Consider the following 21,550-nt stretch of genomic DNA (forward strand, 5'->3'; position numbering starts at 1 on the left):
ATGACTAAAATGTAAGGTTTTTGACATATTTAACATTTTCTAGAAATAAAGAACAATTTTTAAATTACAATAAAAACTACCTAAATTGAAATTGACCCGGTATAGCTTAATATATAGCTAAATTAACTATTGTACTTTCAAACAAATTAAAACTTGATCCAAAAAGTTATACAGGATGAGACAAAATTAATATTGAACATTGGTCACCTTTAAAAGCAAATCTTTAATTTTTGTAAAATTAACAAAAGGTATACCACACAGCCACCTAGATTTTTTCAAATAATAAAGTTCTAATGACGCAAAATCATAAGAATTAAGATATCTAGGAAAATCTTTGTCTGAGGGGTAGGCAACCTTAATAATATTTTGAAGATATATAAATTCCCCATTGAACACCGGAAAAATATACTGGGTGTTCCATTTAAAATAAAGGAGTAACTTGCTTTTAAAAGTGACTAATGTTCCATATTAATTTTGTCTCACCCTGTATAACTTTTTGGCTCAAATTTCAATTTGGTTTAACATACAATGGTTACTGTAATTAAATATCAGGCTATATATCAGGCTATTATATATATATATATATATATATATATATATATATATATATATATATATATATATATATATATATATATATATATATAACATATATATATATATATATATATATATATAAAACAGTTATTATTAGATATAGAGTGTTTAATATCAAAATTCATAAAATTTTACAGATAATTTAAGTACGTGTATGTAATAAAAAATGGGGGCACGGGGCACCCATTTAAAATAAGAAAGTTGCTGTCAACTTCCGGTATTTCCAGAAGTGCCGCCATATTGAAAATATTTTTAATCGATAGATCTCGTTGTAAAACACTGATGTGCAAAAAATCTCCAATCTAGATATTCTGGTTCTCTAGAAACTTCTAATGCACTCTCAGCCGGGGACACCCTGTATACCTAGTAAAAATATAGAATAAACGGAAATAACCTGATAACCAGCAGCCGTCCAGTTCTCTCCTGTAAAATTACTAAAATGGCGCTTAACGTATTTTTCCCATAGACCCTTCAATTTATTCCTTATTCGAGACTGAGACGAATTGACTACCGTCCGCCTCCGAGTCTTTCCCAAGTACTCCGGTGCAGCGTGCGGGCGTTCAAATGGCTGGCGATTCCAATGACGTCACGTAGTAAGAGTACCACAGTAAGTACGGACAAGACGGTGGTGGTCAATAGCAAGGCTCTCCCTTCTACTACCATGTCGCGCTTTTAAACACTCCACATCTATAAATAAGAATGGATTTTCCATGAAGGCGCTCGCACATTCCGGTCCAATATCCCTCGGTCAAGACCATAGGCCCAAAACGCCAGTGTTGGGTTTTTGTGTAGACTGACCTTTAAAAAAAGGTAGTGGACTTAAAAAGGGTTGAAAAAATTGTGTAAAATGAGGTGTTTCGCGTCGGGTATTTTTGTGCTGGTTCTTGGATGGGTCGTTGCGGATAATCAGAAGAAACCAAATATCATTGTTATTGTAGGGGATGATATGGTAAGTGTTTTACACTAAAAAATGCTTAAGCGAATCAGAAAAATCTATACTAAAATAAAATAAAAATAAAAATTTCTATATAAAATCCTTAAGTGACTGACATACTGATTAATCACGATCCTGCTCAAACCACTCAACGTAAGAAGCTCAATTTTGGCATACAGGTTGATTCTAGGGTGTAGAGGTTCGATAAGAAGGGATTTTTCGAAATTCCAGTTCCAAGAGGGAGCAACCACCCCTCAAATATTACAATATTTTTTCTTTAAAAAACGGTCAAGTTTCCGAAAAAACGCTTAAACACGTATATTTTATTTTGTTTTTTTACATATTTTAAGATTTTTTAAAAATGTATACAGGGTGTTTTGAAAAATCTGGTCATTGATTAATCACAATCCTGCTTAAAACCGCTTGATGTAAAAAGCTGATTTTGGAAAACAGATTGACTTTTAGGGTGTAGAGGTTCGATAAGAAGGGATTTTCGAAACTCGAATTCTAAGGGGGCGAAACTATCCCTCAAATATTAAAATATTTTTTATTTAAAAACCGGTGAGTTTTTCGGAAAAACTTTTAAACACGTATATTTTATTTTGTTGTTTTACATATTTTAAGATTTTTTATAAATTTATACAGGGTGTTTCATAAAATATGACCATTGACTAATCACGATTCTGTTTAAACTGCTTGACATTTAAAGCTGATTTTTGGTAAACGGATTAACTGTGGGGTGTAGAGGTTCAATAAGGAGGGGTTTCTCGAATCTCAAATTCCAAGAGGGTGAAAACGCCCCTCAAATATTACAATATTTGTTATTTAAAAAACGGTTGGTCTTTCGGGAAAACGCTCGGACAAGCATAATTTATTTGTTTTTTTTTACATATTTTGAAATTTTTTAAAAATCATACAGGGTGTTCCAAAAAGTTGGGTAATTTCTTAACTACGATTCTGCTTAAACTGCTTGACGTAAAAAGCTTATTTTTGGCAAACGGATTTTTTGAAAGTCAAATTCCAACGAGATGAAACTACCCCTCAAATATTACCAAGTTATATAATAATATCGCCATATTGTTTTTTCTCATGCTGACATAAATGTGAGAAATTTTTATCCAGTTTGTATGTTAATGGAAATTCTTGCTTTGCTTTATCATCACCATTACAAATGATTAATTCGACGCGAACGAAGTCGCTGGTACACGCTAGTGTTTTATATTTAAACATATTTTATTTTTTATCTCCAACACTATTAGAGATAGGATAGTGTTAGGGTTTCCGGAACCGGAGCTGTTTTTCGAAACCGGGATTTCCCGGTTTTTTCAAAAATTCAAATTTTACAAATCTATAAACGTCTAAAGTACCATAGCCATGAATCATGTAGATCACATTATTTGTTTGTTGTTCAGGGTTAATAGGATTTGTGTGGATCAAAATGGAGCTAAGTGTATGATCTATCTTTATTAATTTTTCTAAAACGCCTGTATGTATTGAAATGTACTTTGTTAAAAAATATCAAACTTAAACTTATTGTTATAGATATGTTTTCAAAAAAGTCCTATGGGTATTTCGACACTGTAAAAAATCTACAAAATAAAATAGTTATTTTTAAATTACTTAATAAGGTAAAAACTTTAAGGGTAAAATCAAAAAGCTTCGAATTTTGTGTATGATTATTTTTTAATTTATTTTTAGTTTTTACTTATGTTTATTTATGTTATATTCTTTAAAATAAAAAAGCGATTGCCATACATTACTAACCTCTACAGATACGTAAGCAATACATTAAGCGGCCCATACATTGTCAAACAAATTGCGCAACAAAGCTATGCGCAACGTTCCGTTGCACAACTGCATCACCCATGCACTTTTTGACACCAAACTTTTTATTAAAAGTTGTGCATTGTTTGTGAAACAATAATGTCCTCAATTGCCATTGCGTCAATTATTATCGTATATACCCTAGATGATGTTAATGATACCAAAAAAACGAGAAAGAAATTAAAGAATTTGGATGAACGACCTAAAATATTGCACAACGAAGCGCAACACACATATATACTACACAACGCGCTGCGCAAGCGCCTGTTGTACGAAAGCTATAAGGTATACTTTTTCTTAGATTAAGAATAAACACTTTTTTTATAGATATGTTGTTTCATAGTTATCAGTAATCTAATTCTTATTAATTACTATCGGAAGTGTGATGTTTTTAAATAAATGCAGGATTTTTGTAACGGAATTTTTATTATATTATAAAAAACTGAAGCAACCTTTATTAATTAGATACACATTAGTAATCCACGCTTAATTATTTAATTATTCACAATTATTAAATATAAAGCAATTTCAAGGTTGTCGTCACAATTAACTAAAAATCATCAATTACTTTTGTGCTACAGATTTTTACTAATAATTTAGTAATTTTATTTAATTTAATTAATTGTGATTAATAAAATTGAAGAACAAATCTTTATTAAACCAACAAACTTTTACAGTTTTTTTAAAGGTTTCTCCTATAACTAAACAACGTATAAATAATTAACTATTTTTAAATGTAAAGGTACAGGTCTTTTAGTACTAGTAAGCATTAGCGTAACTAGCAATTATTTATCCTGGGGTGGGCCTGGGGGGCCTGTGGTTGTGACCACGGTGGGGCCTAGGGCTTTTATTTTCTTTAAATGAAAAATAATTTAAAAAACACATTTTTTTAACGATGTACTTAAACAGCCGTTAAACGGTAGCCTACTTAAATGCCGTTAATAGATATTGTGACGTCGTTCATGTTGGCGAAAAGTAATGCCTAGCCATAAGCATTTTGCAAGAGGACCTGTGGCTCCGTGGCTGAGGCTATCGCTTCGTGAGCGCATGGTCCGTGATTCAAATCTCACGCTGACCAAGACTTTTTTATATTTTTTTTTGCTTATAGCCTGATCTTATTGCATTGGTTTCGCTCTTTTTTGTTGGATTGGTTTAGTTATTTGGCGGGTTGGTTAGCGTGGTTATTTGGAGGGTGTTAATTCATTGGTTAGTTGGTTATTTGGTGGGGTTGGTTGGTTTTTACTAATTTATATTTGTTTTTTTAAATTTTTTTATCAGTGTCGAGGTTAGTTGCGTTGGTTAAGTTGGTTATTTGGTGGGGTGGATAGCGTTGGTTAGTCCTTATAAAATTCCTATATTTCATAAAGCCGTCAAGTCGTCAAGTGCGTCACATCAACGACGTCATACCTATTAACGGCATTTTAGTAAGCTACCGTTTAACGGCAGTTTAAGTACAGCCTTTTTTTAATAAAATTTTACATGAATTTCTTTATCAATAAATTTCATAGACCTGGTTATCAAACCGTGTTCCCGTAGATTAGACTTAAATACCTACAAATTTTCTAAAAAAATAAAAATTAACACATTTTTTGAACACAATGAAATAATATTAACTAAACAAAACTAGAAAACGTCATTTTTACTACATCACAAGCAAATAAAAATTAATACGTAGCCAAGAGTCATAATTCAGGATTTCTCTGGGGGGTGCCAAGCAGTACCTAGGGGGAGGGGGGCCCGGCACCTCCGGGCACCCCTGTATTTACGCCAATGCTAGTAAGATTTGTGTATAACACACTTGATATTTTGCTCAATTCCTCTTCGAGATATAGAGTATATAAAAATTCGTCCGCTTTAAATAAGTAGGTTTTGAACGGCACCGGCTGTAATGCAAAAAAATGTAGCTGTGAGCATCAATTAAAACGAAAATAATATTTGCTATGAGAAATTCAGAAATTTATAACAATTTAAAATATATTTAACTAACACCAACACATTTAAACTATATCTAGTAACAATAAAAATAAATAGCAAACCAAGACATGAGATTTTGCTACAGGTGTTCAACATATCGACCGTCTTCTGTTATGGACAGACGGGGCAGTTTTTGAACATTTCTCGCGGAATTCATTAATTCAGTGGGGGTGAAAGATACCCTCTCATAACTGCTAAGTATTTCTAATTCTTGTCTAGATTATACGGAAGAATAAGGAATCTCTATTCAGCAAATATATACATAAGATTAGATCCATGGGCACTAAGTCAGGTGGTCTCGACAGCCAACGGCTGGGATCTTTTTCGTTAGCTATTCAATTATTCTTGAAATTGCCTGCAAAAATTTGCTGATAACTTAAGCGTTCAAAGGCGGTGCGTCGTCTTGCTGGAAAAATATGTTTTCGAGTTCCATTAAGGGCACATCATCAATAAGGGGTCCAAAGCCTACTAGTTAAAAGTGGCGAACTTTTAAAAATTCTGTATTTCGAAGGGGATTGTAACAAAATATCAAGTGTGCTATATTTTTGGAAAGGTAATTTTAAATTCTTTTCAGTTAATTAAAAATATAGAGGGTGTCCCAAATAAAAATCAATTTTTCTGTTGATAACTCTTAAATTATTAATTTTAAAAAAATTATACTTAAACCATTAAATTCTATGTAAAAATGTGCTTTGGAAATGTTTTCATAGAAATACAAAATTTTCCATAGCAAAAAAGTTACAGCGATTTGTTAAAAATGCACATTTTTTAAAAACACCCCGTAACTCCTAAACAATAACAGATATTGATGTGCGGTTTTCACCATCATGTTTTTGATGAAAATTGAGCTCCAGACACCGATATTAGTTTTCGTCTATCTCCTATAGAAAAGGGCGTTTCAATTTAAAAGCGTCGAATTTGACCCACCCTGTACATCTCTCAGTAAAATTGTCTCTAAAAAAACTGACCCTGTTATTATTTTGTAATCAGTGTGAGGATTAAAGTAAGTAAACGAAACTTTGCCATCGACCTGACAAAATATGTAATTAAGGTAAATACACATAAATACTTTAGTATATTGACATCCGCACGTTTCCATTTATGTAAAGGTTTATATAACACCAATTTCTCCACTCGTAGGAAAATACTGCTTTTGTTTTTTCAGGTACATTACCTCGGTACACCAGAATTAAATTATAAACTTTCAAAATAATTTAAATTTCATTAAATACGTTAACACAAGAAGAAAATTTGTATTGGCAATTAAGTATTTTTTTTAAGTTTAACGGTTTTTGAAATATTTTGGATTTTATGTCAAATATGAAGATGATGAATGCGCCCATATACAGTGGTGCCCAAAAGTATGGAAACTTTTTACTTTTTAAAATATCACAGAAAATATTGCTATGCTTAAACTCTCAGGAATATAAATGAACAGCTTATCAGCAAATAAAAGTATTCCAAAAATTACACAGCGAAAAAAATCTGTTTAGCAGTTTTTGTAGGAGAACAATAGATTTCTTGTGGCCAAAAGTATGGAAACCATAAATAAATACATTAAAATTATTTAGTTTAAGCTGATAAAAGGTACGATTTGCTTCAGATAAATATAAACATCATGCCCAAGTCTAAATATTTCTCTACGGATTTAAAAAATAAAATAGTTGAATTATACAAGAGCGGTTATAAACAAATTCAAATAAGTAAAAATTTAAACATTTTAAAAGGCACCGTCAAACAGGGAACGTTTCAACAGCTTTTAAGTCAGGATGACTAAGAAAGTTGTGCAACAGGACAATGAAAGTAATGAAGAGAATATCAATGAGAGATAATAAATAAGAAAAATATCCACAGACATTTCTCGAGAAATGGGTGAAAGGGGAATATCGGTGTCTGCACGCACGGTGAGAAGAAGGTTGGATGACATGGGACTTTTTGGAAGAGTTGCGGTGAAGAAACCACTAATATCAAAGAAAAATAGGATGGCCCGCTTTAAATTTGCTCAAGATCATCTCACCTGGTCTTATCAGAAATGGAATACTGTACTGTTTAGCGACGAAAGCAAGTTTCAACTGTTTGGTAGTGATGATTCCAAAATCTTCAACCCTCTAAGCGGGGGTGTCATCCCCAAATTTTTTTCAAATGGAAAGGGGTGTCAAGTGGTACCGCAATGAAAAGGGCTTTCTATTCTCTATACTTTCCCGCTTCGTTTTTGAAAATCGGTCGAGTCATTGAGAATATATGACGGATTGAAATTTGAAAAGTTTATTTAAACATTTATCAGAGTAAATGATATGGATAAATTCCTTGGACCAATCTGCTGTTTTTTCTTATTATTTCTAGATGTTTACGCATTTTTTCACTTGCCACAATGTTGAACGATCAGGTGCGGTATTTGCTAGATAGCTGTTCTGTGACTTATGCGTTGAAGTTCTTCTCAATATCGTTAAACTTTTTAACAATTTTGGTGTACTCACTTGCATAAAAAGTGGAAATAATCGAACTTTATTTTAAAAATAATGAATGTGGCAATCGGGTTGCGCAGATACCAATGAACGCCATCCTGACAAACACCTTTATGGCAAAATTGTTCGCGAGTAGTAGCAAAATTTCGCGAAACTGGTTCCGTTATGAATAAAAAGAGGCAGAGGGAAAATCCTGTAGTAAATGAAGCTATGGAGGTATTCGTATTGGGCCAAGTTGCCATGGATAGTACGCTGAGTACAAGAAAATTAGCCAATGAGATCGGCTTGAATCGTACAAGTGTCCAAAGGATATTAAAAAACACAAGTTACACACGTACAAAATTCAGTTGGTACAAGAACTCAACGAAGACGATTTTGATCGTCGCTTGCAATTTTGTGAAACTATGAGTGAATGAGTGGCGAATGATAATAATTTTCTATTTAATGTTTGTTTTGTATGAGTTTTAATGTTTGTTTTGTATATGTGTATGAGTGTACTTTCTTTTTGAACGGTGTAGTTAATCGGCACAACTTTCGGTACTGGGCTGAGGACAACTCCAGGGTTTTTCACGAGGTGCACACACAAAACCCTCAGAAATTGAACGTGTGGGCTGGTATTTTTGGAAATTCTATTGTGGGTCAGTTTAACGATATTGAGAAGAACTTCAACCCACAAGTCACAGAACAGCTATCTAGCAACTACCGCACCTGATCGTTCAACCTTGTGGCAAGTGAAAAAATGCGTAAACATCTAAAAATAATAAGAAAAAAACTCAAATTGGTGAAAGGGATTTATCCTTATCACTTACTCTGATAAATGTTTAAATAAACTTTTTAAATTTCAATCCTTCATATTTTCTCAATGACTCGATCGATTTTCAAAAACGAGGCGGGAAAATATAGAGAATAGAAAGCTCTTTTCATTGCGGCGCCACTTGACCCCCCTTCCCATTTGAAAAAAAATGGGGGATGACACCCCCGTTTAGAGGGTTGGAGATTTTGCAATCATTTTTGGGGCAAAAGTTGTCACCCTCACAAACAAAATTGACGTGTTTTTGGATTTTTTGGAAAAAAAAAATACTCTGGCCGTTATGCCTTGCGGAACGTTTTCGATGGGCCACCCTGTATATAAAATCCTTAAGTGACTGACATACTGATTAATCACGATCCTGCACAAACCACTCAACGTAAGAAGCTCAATTTTGGCATACAGGTTGATTCTAGGGTGTAGAGGTTCGATAAGAAGGGATTTTTCGAAATTCCAGTTCCAAGAGGGCGAAACCACCCCTCAAATATTACAATATTTTTTATTTAAAAAACCGTCAAGTTTCCGAAAAAACGCTTAAACACGTATATTTTATTTTGTATTTTTTACATATTTTAAGATTTTTTAAAAATGTATACAGGGTGTTTCGAAAAATCTGGTCATTGATTAATCACGATCCTGCTTAAAGCGCTTGACGTAAAAAGCTGATTTTTGGAAAACAGATTGACTTTAGTGTGTAGAGGTTCGATAAGAAGGGATTTTTCGAAACTCGAATTCTAAGGGGGTGAAACTATCCCTCAAATATTAAAATATTTTTATTTAAAAACCGGTGAGTTTTTCGGAAAAATTCTTAAACACGTATATTTTATTTTGTTGTTTTACATATTTTAAGATTTTTTATAAATTTACACAGGGTGTTTCATAAAATATGACCATTGAGTAATCACGATTCTGCTTAAACTGCTTGACGTTTAAGGCTCCGCGCGCACTGCATCGGATCGGACCGACCAGCAAAAGCGACTGCGACCATCGTACATATAGAAGGCGCCGGCGTCCACTAAAACATTTCGGCCTGTAGAGGCCAGATTCCTACTTCTACCTATCTACGATAGTCGAGTCATCGCCTTCGCCGTTTCTCGCCGGCCCGATCCGATGCAGTGCGCGCGGAGCTTAAAGCTGATTTTTTGCAAACGGATTGACTGTGGGGTGTAGAGGTTCGATAAGGAGGGGTTTCTCGAATCTCAAATTCCAAGAGGGTGAAAATGCCCCTCAAATAATACAATATTTGTTATTTAAAAAACGGTTAGTCTTTCGGGAAAACGCTTGGACAAGCATAATTTATTTGTTTTTTTTACATATTTTGAAAATTTTTAAAAAATCATACAGGGTGTTCCAAAAAGTTGGGTAATTTCTTAACCACGATTCTGCTTAAACTGCTTGGCGTAAAAAGCTTATTTTTGGCAAACGGATTTTTCAAAAGTCAAATTCCAACGAGTTGAAATTACCTCTCAAATATTACCAAGTTATATAATAATATCGCCATATTGTTTTTTCTCATGCTGACATAAATGTGAGAAAATTTTATCCAGTTTGTATGTTACTGGAAATTCTTGATGTGCTTTATCGTCAGCATTACAAATTATTAATTCGACGCGAACGAAGTCGCTGGTACACGCTAGTATACTAATAAAGTTGCGATGAGTTTTTTACGGCTATTAAGCTATCTTGTAAACTCCGCATTTAAAGAGGTTCTAAACACTCTAACACTATTTATTTAAATCAAAAACTCGTTATACAAAACTAAAGTGTCAAAACGAATAACAATGTCAGGAAATAAATAAATAAATGTAACAACCTGACGTTTCTTACATCAGAGCTACCACCTGAATCCCCAGCGGGAAATTTAAATTCCAGTTAGTCAGCCCGGCGCCGAATATGTCCATGGTTGGCAATAATGAATTTAAAAATCGCGTTCTCGATTACGTGACTAAAAGTTTAATTGATATTAAATAGAGATCCTTTTTATTCTTGTTACAATGATTTTTTTTTCAGGGTTTTAATGACGTTAGCTTCCATGGCAGCGATGAGATTCCAACTCCAAACATAGATGCCCTCGCATATAATGGAGTGATTCTAAACAGCCATTATACACAAGCACTGTGTACACCATCAAGAGCATCGTTCCTAACAGGAAAATATCCTATACATTTGGGTAAGTGTTTGAAAATGGAACATAAATAATACATAATGAACATTTATGGGATTCACTAGAATAAATGTCAAATAAAACCTCAAAGTTTTAATAGTTACGTGTTTATAAAAAGAAGACAGGCAAGTTATTTCAGAGAACCAACTTTTCATAATAAAACCACAAAAACCAAAAGGAACAATTATTTAAATTTAGTCATCGAAAATAAGCAAATTATTTCAATAAATAACATATTATCTAAATAAATAAAACAATGAAGGGTAAATACACCACAGAATAAATACAATGGCATTTATTTAGATATCATGTGTATATTAAGTCTCAGCTTAAATTAGGCAGTCGCTATAATAACAAAAACTAACTGGTTTCTGTGGCTCTATATTAAGAATAAAATAAATTATTTTAATTAAGTTAGTAGAGAGTCTTCTAAAAACTTATCAATAAATTTTTGTCTTAAAAATGGCAAAACAAACTGCAATCAGCAAGCAACAAGCAACTGAAACAAACTGCACGATTTGAAATATGCCTGCAAATACACACACCGGAAAAGTCTAGAGATATTACAATTTTATCCAGCCATCGTCAGTAATTTTATTATTTGCATTTCTGATATAATAAAATTAAAATAAACAAATAGTTTACAGGACGTATTGGAAATAAAAATGCGAAATTTACCGAATTTTTCAAATTTACCTTGATTTTTATTGAACTCAAAAAAATACACACATTTTTTTTATTCTAAAGTGCGAATTAAAAAAAAAGATAAAACCATTTTTACTTAATAAAGAGTATGGCCTCCTCTACTGTTCATTACAGCCCTACATCGTCTCTCCATGCTCCTGATCAGGTTGTCGATCTCTTCTTGAGGTACAGCCTGCCACGCTGCATTCACGGCCCGAACCAGATCCCTACGAGTTTCACGAGGCATACCCATTCTCAAAATTTTTCTTTGGACCGCGTCCCATACGTGCTCGATGGGGTTGAGGTCAGGAGATTGTGCCGGCCAGGGTAAGATGTTTAATTGATGAGCATTGATAAGCTCACTTACCACTCTGGTTGTATGAGGCCGTGCATTGTCATGCATGAGAATAAAGTTTCTCCCAAAATCATTGGCATATGGTAACACGACAGGCTCAAGAATTAAATCACGATTCCTGTTAGAAACCTTTCAAGAAAAACGAGATCGGTTTTTCGGCCTAACTGGACTTCTCCCCAGACCATAACTGTTCCACCTTGATAAGGGTGCACTTCCTGAACATGATCCAACCGAATAAGATTTCCCTGTTCTATCCATACCCTAAGCCTTCTCGAATCGGATGAATTCCAAAGCGTGACTCGTCCGTGAAGAGAACATTGGCCCATTGTTCATTCGACCACTGAACATGATCTTGAACCCACAAATATCGTACCTCTCGATTTCCTCTCGTTAAGGGTTGAGCTCTCCAGGGGCGTCTGCTTCTTAAGTTGACCTCTCTTAATCTATTGCGAACAGTGTTAGGACTAACGGTTACATTATGTGTTTCCTGGAGAATTAAACTAAGCTCTGGTGCTGTAAGAGTCGGTCGGCGTCGAGCATTTAATTGTAAAAAATGATCTTGCTGAGGGGTAGTAATGCGATGTCGCCTTGTGTGCCTTTCAGCAACATCACCACTTTCACGGTAGCGTGCACTTAATCGCGATATTACACTTTGCGTTGTATTTAATGCTCTAGCTACGTCGATTTGGCGCATTCCAGCTTCAAGCATAACCATGGTCCTTAGCATTTCGTCTTTGTTAAGATGTCTACGCTCCATAATGTCGTTTAATACTAAACAGAGTTATTTGAATGAATTCTGGCCAGTTATCATAAAAACATAGCCAGTACAGGTTAAATTCGAACAATTGATGCTAGGTGCTTTTTATACATTTGACAAAAAATGCACAAACACTTCTGCAAATATCCCAAATTTAGAAATAACTAGTGTGACTACTTCGTTTCAATCGAAGTAGAAAGAATCGGCCTACAAATATGTGGTTGTTTATTCAAAACATTTATTTTTAACTTTAATAAAATGATATCTCTAGATTTTTCCAGTGTGTGTATTAGGAGGGGCCTTACCAGTAGCGTGGCAAATTCTCGCGGGCCCACCCCCGCTTCGTTAGGGGCCCTCCTAAGTATACTCAAAAATTCGTTCAAATACTGATGTATTTGAAAAAATAATTAAAAATAAATAAATATTTATTATTATTGTATTCTTAAAATACTTAAACTAGAAAACAAGCATTTATGCTTCTAATTAATCAAAGTTTTATTAGAAAAAAAAACAACTCAACATTTAACTACTAATAACTAAAACAGAAATGTGAACAAGAAATTTTAAATATTTATAAAGTACCCTATGGTCTATTGGAAAGTATATTCCTTTTTCCTAGACCTTAACAAAAGGAACTTGTTTACGAGGCTGTCCAAATCTACCTGTGTTGCTCGATCATTCTCAACTGATATTATGGCCAGTGAGCTTAGGCGATTTTGGGACATAGTAGACCTCGCAAAACTTTTTATTATTTTCAGCTTAGAAAAACTTCTTTCTGGTTCAGCGGATGTTACAGGGAGAACCAGAAACAACTGGAATACAGTGCAAATCTCAGGTATACGGCTAATCAGTAATTGTTTTTTTTTTTCAAAAATCAAATCAGAAAACTCTCTGATACTGTGAAAATTTTTTATTTTTCCATAAAGTAAATTTTTTGCTTGAATTTAGTTAGAATGCTAGATTTTGTGTTAGGTCGTTAGGATATTTGTCTACTAATACTGATTTCTGGGATTTTAACAATGTTTGTGGGTTTAAAATTCCAACTTAACCCGTACAATAATTATTATTATACCTGTAGAGAATAATGTAGTGTAAAATAATTGTTTTATACCAGCCTCATTATTTCTGAAAAAAGGATTGTGTGCCTATATGTAATTTCAGTTTTCAGTTTGTTTGAGAATTGTTTTTGAAGGATGAGGGGCGGAGGCACCCAATTTACCCGGGCCCCACCCCGCCACGAGGTGTCCGCGGGGGCGTTCGCCACGCGCCTGGGCCTTACTAATTAAAAAACCAATAAATAAAAGTAATTTCATAATTAATTGAATTTAAAATAATAATTTTATTTTTTTACAATTTGTTTCAATTGAAAAATAGAATTTCGCTGCAAAATCGACAGGGGAGCCAATATTTGGACAGTTCAAAATTTGCTTGGGCTTTGCTAAATTTCCTATGTTTTCAACGACAATGTACCACCCGGTATAGAAAAAGCTAACGGAAATTTCCTTTACAGTAGTAATTGTTCGATCAAATTAAAATTACCAAAAAAAAATTTCTATTTTTTTTAAATACACCTACATGAACTTGAGATATTTCATTGTTACAGGTTACAGTCACTTAATCTGTCATGTAAAGTAACAGAGTAATTCAAGCAATTATTTCTAAAATAAAATTTTAGCAAAGCTTTATAATTAGTAATAAATACGGGTTGGCAATATTGTCGAGAAGGTTAAGTATAATCTTTGCGATTTTCTTGACAATTTGACAGTACGTATGATCTTTTAATTTTCAATATCAAGTATAAATTTCGTAAACAATGGCACGCAATGAAAAATTTTTGAGGTAGGTCTTAATGAAAAAAACCTGATACTACACTCATGCAAAAAAACGCAACGGAAAAATTTTAAAAAAATCTAGTTTAAAATGTTTACCCCTATTTCCTTGATTTTTTTTAGTAAACTGTGTATAAATATATCAACTTTAATTCGTAAACTCAGTTTTTTATAAACTTTAGTATTTGGCATATTATACAGGGTTAATCGAAGGGTTGTTTTTTACCTTAACTTTAAAACACCGTGTGAGATATTTTTTTTTATTTTTCATATCAACATAAATATGTATTTATATGTCCGATTCTGCTTTGTTTCGAAGCTACAGAGTGTTAAAAGTCTTAACAATCTTTCAATTTATTTATTTTTTATTTAATTTTCTTCCAAGTACTTTCAGTGATATGATTCGAATGAAATTTTGAGGGTAAAAGTTACTATCAGTGTTACATATATATTTTAATGCTAAAAAAGCGTGGATAAATTTATCGGGGACGTGCATATGGGTGATCACTATAATATTTTCCAAAAAAAAACATGCGCGCCACTGAATGTTTTCTTTTAAAAATCGTGTAGGCCGTTTATTGCCAATTAAAAGTTATCCTTTGATATGTTGTTTATTAATCACAATTAATAAAATTAAAATAAAAATTAAATTAATAAATTATATACAGGGTTGTTCATCACATACGACACGGAGTATTGTAGCTAAACGATTACATTTTTACAAATTGTAAGTTTTTTGTTCGTTGAAGGACTATTAGAGCTACAATTTAAAAATATTTTTACAAGATACAGAGTGTCCCAAATAAGTAAAAAATATTTTAGTTGTATTTTTTTAAATGGAACACCCTGCATATTATTCTATTTTTGGATTCTACGATTGAAATAAAGGTAAATTTGATTAAGGTTTATCACACTTAAATTTTACCGTTTTTGAAATATTTTCAATTTTATGAAATTGCAGTAAAAATTTTAAGGCTTCATTTCTCCAAGGGTAGTAAGTATTTACCGAAGATTATTTATTGATCAGATATTGTGTCGCAATAATAAAAATTTTGCTACCTTATACAGAGTGTCCAAAAATTTATATTAAATAATTAGTAGCTTTAAACGACAATAACTTGTTTAATTTAAATAGAACATCCTATATGTATATTCTACGGGAATTAGATGCACAATGTAATTGTTTATCAAATTGTATTGTAGCGTTTTTTATAACAACTACCACTGCGAACGGCAGCTTTTCATCGGAGAGCAGTCGTGGGTAAGGTGTTTCACTAGAGAGAAAACCAATCAATAACAATAAGCAACAAAAAATACAGATATTGGGCGCCAGGCATGTACAGAGAAAGAAAACACAGTTGTATATTACTTAAAACTAATGACTATATTTATTCATAATGTTCTTTGCTGATACCTGACATTGTAGAGTTCTAGTGAATATATAGTGGTTATATGTCAAAGAAAGTGGTGTTAAGAGTTGTACTAAATATCTATAAAAGTAATACCATTACAAGACATAATGTAATGAAACCTAAGATCTAAATCATATTTTAAATACTAAATCGACATAAATGTTCTTAATAATCTAACCACTAAATATAGTCTGTACGATATTATTTAAAATGTACGTTAAGTTAAGACTGAAAATCGACTGAAAATCAGAACCTAAATCTACACTTAGCTGTTCTTGAGGCAATCCTGTTTCGAAGAGTAGCAGCGTGAGGTAGGCTCATATCTCTGTACTGTCTGTCGGCGATCCTGTTGGCCAAAACAACAAAAGGGGCCAGAATGAGGACACCATGAATCAATACAGCCGTAGCTACTGACTAGGCTTAGAAATGGGAGCGAAGCAGCATGGGGCTTACGCTGTATCCATACTGTGGCAACATGGGGACACTACCCGTACCTTGGAACACTACTAGGACCTTGGATAATGTCCGTAGCTTGGACCATAACCTTGGACACAGTCCGTCCATAAGACAACGGTGCAGGGGAACACTACCCGTACCTTGGATACTACTAGGACCTTGGATAATGCCCGTACCTTGTAAATAGTCCTACCTTGGACCCTCGAATTACTTCCGAGGGCTCAATAATAAACAAAGAAACTGTCCTTTCTTCCATGTAACATTCTGGAGGACAAAAGAAAAGGGACGCCAACGTGCCAGCAAAATACAAATACAGGTTAAGTTGGGACATCCAAAACTCTACCCTGTTGCTTTGAAATAGCAGCTGATTCAGATTATACAACAAGATTTAAATAATTACCATTTCTAAAAGCCGGGATGGTTAGGTTAGGCTACAGAGCGGTAAAAGCAAAAGTGAGATTAAGCACGGAGAGAGTTGACAGAAGCGATGTTGACAGCGCCTCCTCAGAGCGATAACAGGGTTGTGTCAAAAGATAACAGGGTTGGCGACTAGGGAACGTAAAAATTACGCCAAGCGTGCCAAATAAATTATCAGGCCTGAACGATACGGAATCCGATGACGATACGCCAGACATCATATATATCATATATAAAAAAGACATGTAATGAACTAAAAACGTTACAGTATTATACCATTTTTTGCCCATCTCTTGAAGTTTCGTAGAAAATGCATTTTCTTATAATTTAGACCCTATTTATCACTATACCTATGGAATATTGACATTTCAGATTTTTTTATAGCACCATATATGTACAAAATGTACAGATGGTAACGAGTATAAAGTAAAGTAGATGGTAAAGTAAAGAGTATACCACCATTATTTCCGACCAAAAACATCTAAAATTAGTTAATTACATACTTTTAAATTGATTTAATTAATAAAGTATTCTAAATAAATGTGGATTTGGCTCAGAAATCAATATAATAATAAGTTATAAAAATGAATGTCTCTGTTTTTATAGATAGTCGTCAAAAAATGAAATAAAATTTATAGGGTGTTACTTTTTACCCCACTGTCTAATACACACACAAAATTCAGTTTTTTCGTATTTGGAGTAATTATTATTAATCAACGTAAACAATCAATTAATGTAGTTTGAATACTGGGATCATATTAATTGGTCCTCTTTAACAAAAAATATTTAAACAGTTTTTTTTTTATTTTTTAATTAACTAAACGAACAATATCGACAATATTAGTATCTGTATCTTTTGAAAGCTTGTTACATCGTTAAAAATATGCTATATAATGAAATATTCGTAGTAGTTCTATGTCCACGGGATATTGGGACACCCTGTATATGCATACTATTTGTGACAGCAATAAACCAAATTTTAACATACAGTGACATAATAAATAACAGGACCATAACTACCTGAAATACAATTATTATACAACTTATATAATATTAATTCGGTATTACCTTTAATCATGCAACTGTTTTTATATTATTAGGAAGTCGAAACAAATTGTATCGGAAAATTGTAAATTATAATGACTGTTTTTATTCACTTAGTCATTCCATCTCAATTAGTTTTATAAATCAACTGCAGGTCATATTTTTCTCAATTAGTGGAGATTTTTTTTCTGGGAAATATTGAAATATATTACTAATTGATAAGGTCACAACACTGGTTATTAGTATAAGCACAGACAACTGCAATATAAAAAAAAATTATTTAGTTTGCGGTACAAGAGAATATAACGCATTTTAACCAATATTAAAATTCAAATGCGTATTAGAATTTTTTTTTGTTTGTATGTATACAGGGTGCTACAAATTCGAGGTACGAGCATTGGTATCTGTGTAACCGTAATAGATACGAACATGGTTAAATTGGGGCAAAGTTGCCCTTTGAGATGTTCACCAAGATGCCATCAAAAAAGTTTTAAAAATTTCAAGGATTGCTGAGTTTTTTGGAAAAAAACGGATTTTTTTGAAAATGAATTTTATTTTTTCCTGTCGTTACTTTTAAGAAAATCAAAAACTAATTGCATATCCTCATAGCCACTTTATAAGGGCTATCTGAAAGTATTTTTAGATTTTCAAATTAGCTGATAATTTGTGAGATACAGAGGCCAACTTAATTTTTTTAAATACGTACCTGCATTTTTTATTACAGATTTTGAAAGAACTCGGTCTCCTGAGTACTGCCACACTTAATATTTCTTTTTTGTTTCGGTCATTTGAACACAATTTATTTAAACTAATTTCAAGTCCGGCTCTGTTTTTTTTAGATATTTAATCTATTCATCGTTCTTCTTCTTCCTCTTTGGATGTTGGCTATCACATTGATCCATATACAGGCCCGGCAATGGATCTCTAGGCATAGGAATTACATGCATTGGAATGAAACGCCTATAAAAAGTCTATGCTTAAACAGAGATGGACAACAACTTCCCCGTTTCCACTTCCACTACGACTGTCTACTTAGACAAACTCCAATAAGATAACAAATTTTGGAGAAATTCCGCCACCTCCCATCCACTCATGATACCCATCTCCCTGCCCTTTATTTATCGCCATTATTTTATTTCCCTTCCCGCCCCTCCGCACCTCGCTATTCCGACTCCCGTCAGTTCATCACAGAGTTGCCAGGTCTACCGGTTTCGTCTGTAAGCTACCGATCTACCGATTTAAAGAAAAATCTAACGATATATTCAACTGCGTCTTTAGTTTTTACAATAGAAGCACTTTTAAAAAGCTGACTTATTTGACTAAAAATTAAGCGACTGCCGCGTTGGAATCTATATAATCTGACTTTATTATTGTTTCATTAAATTTTATTTAGTAATAACAGACATACAGGTCATCGTTCTGTCTAGTTGCAGAGTTACAGAGATATTCCTAAAAATCCTTATTACTCCTTATTAGGCGCGGGATTGGCGGCATGCCCGAAGAAGTTGATATCTTTTGAAAAGATTTTATTTCATTCATCTACTAAAGTTGAACCCATATTTTCCCCCAAAAAATGTAAACAAAAACAAAATTTAAGTTAAGAAACAACCTAAATTCGGACAATATTTAGTGATTTTCCCGTCAAAAAAATTTATTAATATGAAAAAAGAGTTGAGAGTTGCTACAGCTTTCCCATTGAAATGAAGTTAATTTTAGATATCACTGATCAAAATTTGTACAAAGGTAAAAAGTGACTGCTACACTAATTTGTGACTGCTATCCCTACTTCTTATAGTTTTATATGTTTTTATTAATATATTAATATTATTTAATTCAATATTTTTTCTTAATATTAAATAATATACCTAGCTATTTCTAATTCTTGTTATATTTATTATATTTGTATTTTATTTGAGTGATCTATTATTACGACACATAGGAATGCTAATTTTGGACTTAAATATTATATTTTATTTCGTTTCTGTACTTTTAATTTTTGTTGAAGATCTTGCTTTGTCACAGCCGCGGCTTTGTGAAGCGCCGCCGCCGACCGACTGTGTCGGGGCGACTGCTAGGAAGATCGTACAGTATTGCCATTTCATAGAATTGCACTTGCTATTTTAGAAATGATATCAAAATTTTGCATGTTACTTTTCGTTTTAGAAAGAAGTTATGTGCCTAGAGAAAACATTCGTAAAATTGTTTCGTACTTTATTTAATATTTCATTAAGTAGGCAAGATAATGGGATTAGAAGATTTAGGATTTTGACAAGCCAACATAATTTCGATTTAATTGAATGGCAACACTGTCCGTCCTGTTTCTATTTTTTCGATTCTGTTCTATTAGTAGGCGGTAGCCCCCACACAAGCGTCTTAAAGACCTGCCCGGCGCCCCCTCTCGCAGGGGCTCTCTCGTCGTATCACTTCTATGATCACTTCCCCTATACGATGTTAGGGAAAAGACACTTTATCCGTCTCTGTTGCACTGCAGTGTATTTTGCAGCCTTACCATCTTTTTTTATCGCATTGAAAACCTCCTATTGCTAATATTCCTTTGCCAGTAGTGTATACATCCGTGATATTACTTCATCGTTACAATATCGATAAGCTTTAAAACTTAAAAATGACGTGGGGTAAAACATTGAATACTGAAAATCAAATGCAATAAAGTAATAAAAAATAATATACAAATGTTTACCTACATTACTTCACGTCATTTATAAAAGTGAAATCAATACATCTCAACATTTACAATAAAGAGTACAAAATGCTTTTGGGAAGTATAAGAAGAAAGTTCAAAGAGCTATAAATAAAATTGAACGAAAAATAAATTTGTGCAATAGGGAGGGTTGTATCCCTTTCGTAGAACATTAGAAACTAGTTTGTAGAAGTTTATTTATTTATAATAACTACGATGAATATTACGCATATTATTAGATCGCACACTGAAATTTCAAATTCACAATAAAAATAATATCTTTAAATTGCTGACATGGATATAATTTATTTGAATCTTCCAATTGGCTCGATTTTCCTTATTCAATGTTAATTAGCGCTGATCAATATTGTTACGGTGAATATAATCAGATTAAATAATTAAAAAACCAGAGTCGGACTTGAAACTATTTTAAATAATAATTAAATAGTTTTTGTTGTTGTTAAGGTACCCAAAAGTTGTTAAGGTACCAAAACAAAAAAAAGTATAAAGTGTGGCATACAATTGTACTCAGGAGACCGTCTTTCAAAACCGAAAATAAAAAATGCATGTCCGTATTTAAAAAAAATAAGTTGACCTCTGTATCTCACAAATTATCAGCTAATTTGAAAATCTAAGAATACTATCAGATAGCCCTAATAAAGTAGCTATGAGAATGTGCAATTAGTTTTTTGATTTTCTTAAAAGTAACGACAGGAAAAAATAAAATTGATTTAAAAAAAAACGTTTTTTCCAAAAAACTCAGCAATCCTTGAAATTTTTAAAACTTTTTTGATGGCATGTTGGTGAACATCCCAAAGCGCAACTTTGCCCCAATTTAACCATGTTCGTATCTATTACGGTTACCGAGGTACCAATGCTCGTACCTCGAATTTGTAGCACCCTGTATAGATGATTTTGTAAAAATATTATAAATATACAGGTTGTTAATTTGTTTATTACTCGTGGCAGGAGCTTTATGGTTGAAATATGGCAACCTCGGCCCGCTCGTCGATAGACGACGCGACGCGACGGACGGGACGAGTCGACAGAAAACCCTATAAGTGCATGCGCAAAAGGTCAATATTTTGATATCTTCAGAAGGTCTAACTTGCATTATAATTTATTATTCCAG

At 33.0% G+C, this 21,550-nt stretch overlaps 1 protein-coding gene across 1 annotated transcript in view; it reads left to right on the top strand.

Moving 5' to 3' along the window:
* The first annotated feature begins 1,220 nt into the window (after window positions 1–1,220).
* LOC115888131 (arylsulfatase I-like) overlaps window positions 1,221–21,550 on the top strand; it is a 52,929-nt gene continuing 32,599 nt past the window's right edge. Inside the window, exons 1-2 of the mRNA XM_030907716.1 lie at window positions 1,221–1,546; window positions 10,613–10,772. Coding sequence (XP_030763576.1) covers window positions 1,445–1,546; window positions 10,613–10,772 — 262 coding nt within the window. The 5' untranslated portion in view covers window positions 1,221–1,444. The remainder of the gene's footprint in view (window positions 1,547–10,612; window positions 10,773–21,550) is intronic.

The sequence above is a fragment of the Sitophilus oryzae genome, unplaced genomic scaffold, assembly GCF_002938485.1.
Source record: "Sitophilus oryzae breed Bouriz unplaced genomic scaffold, Soryzae_2.0 scaffold_684_pilon_pilon, whole genome shotgun sequence".
Lineage (NCBI taxonomy): Eukaryota > Metazoa > Arthropoda > Insecta > Coleoptera > Curculionidae > Sitophilus > Sitophilus oryzae.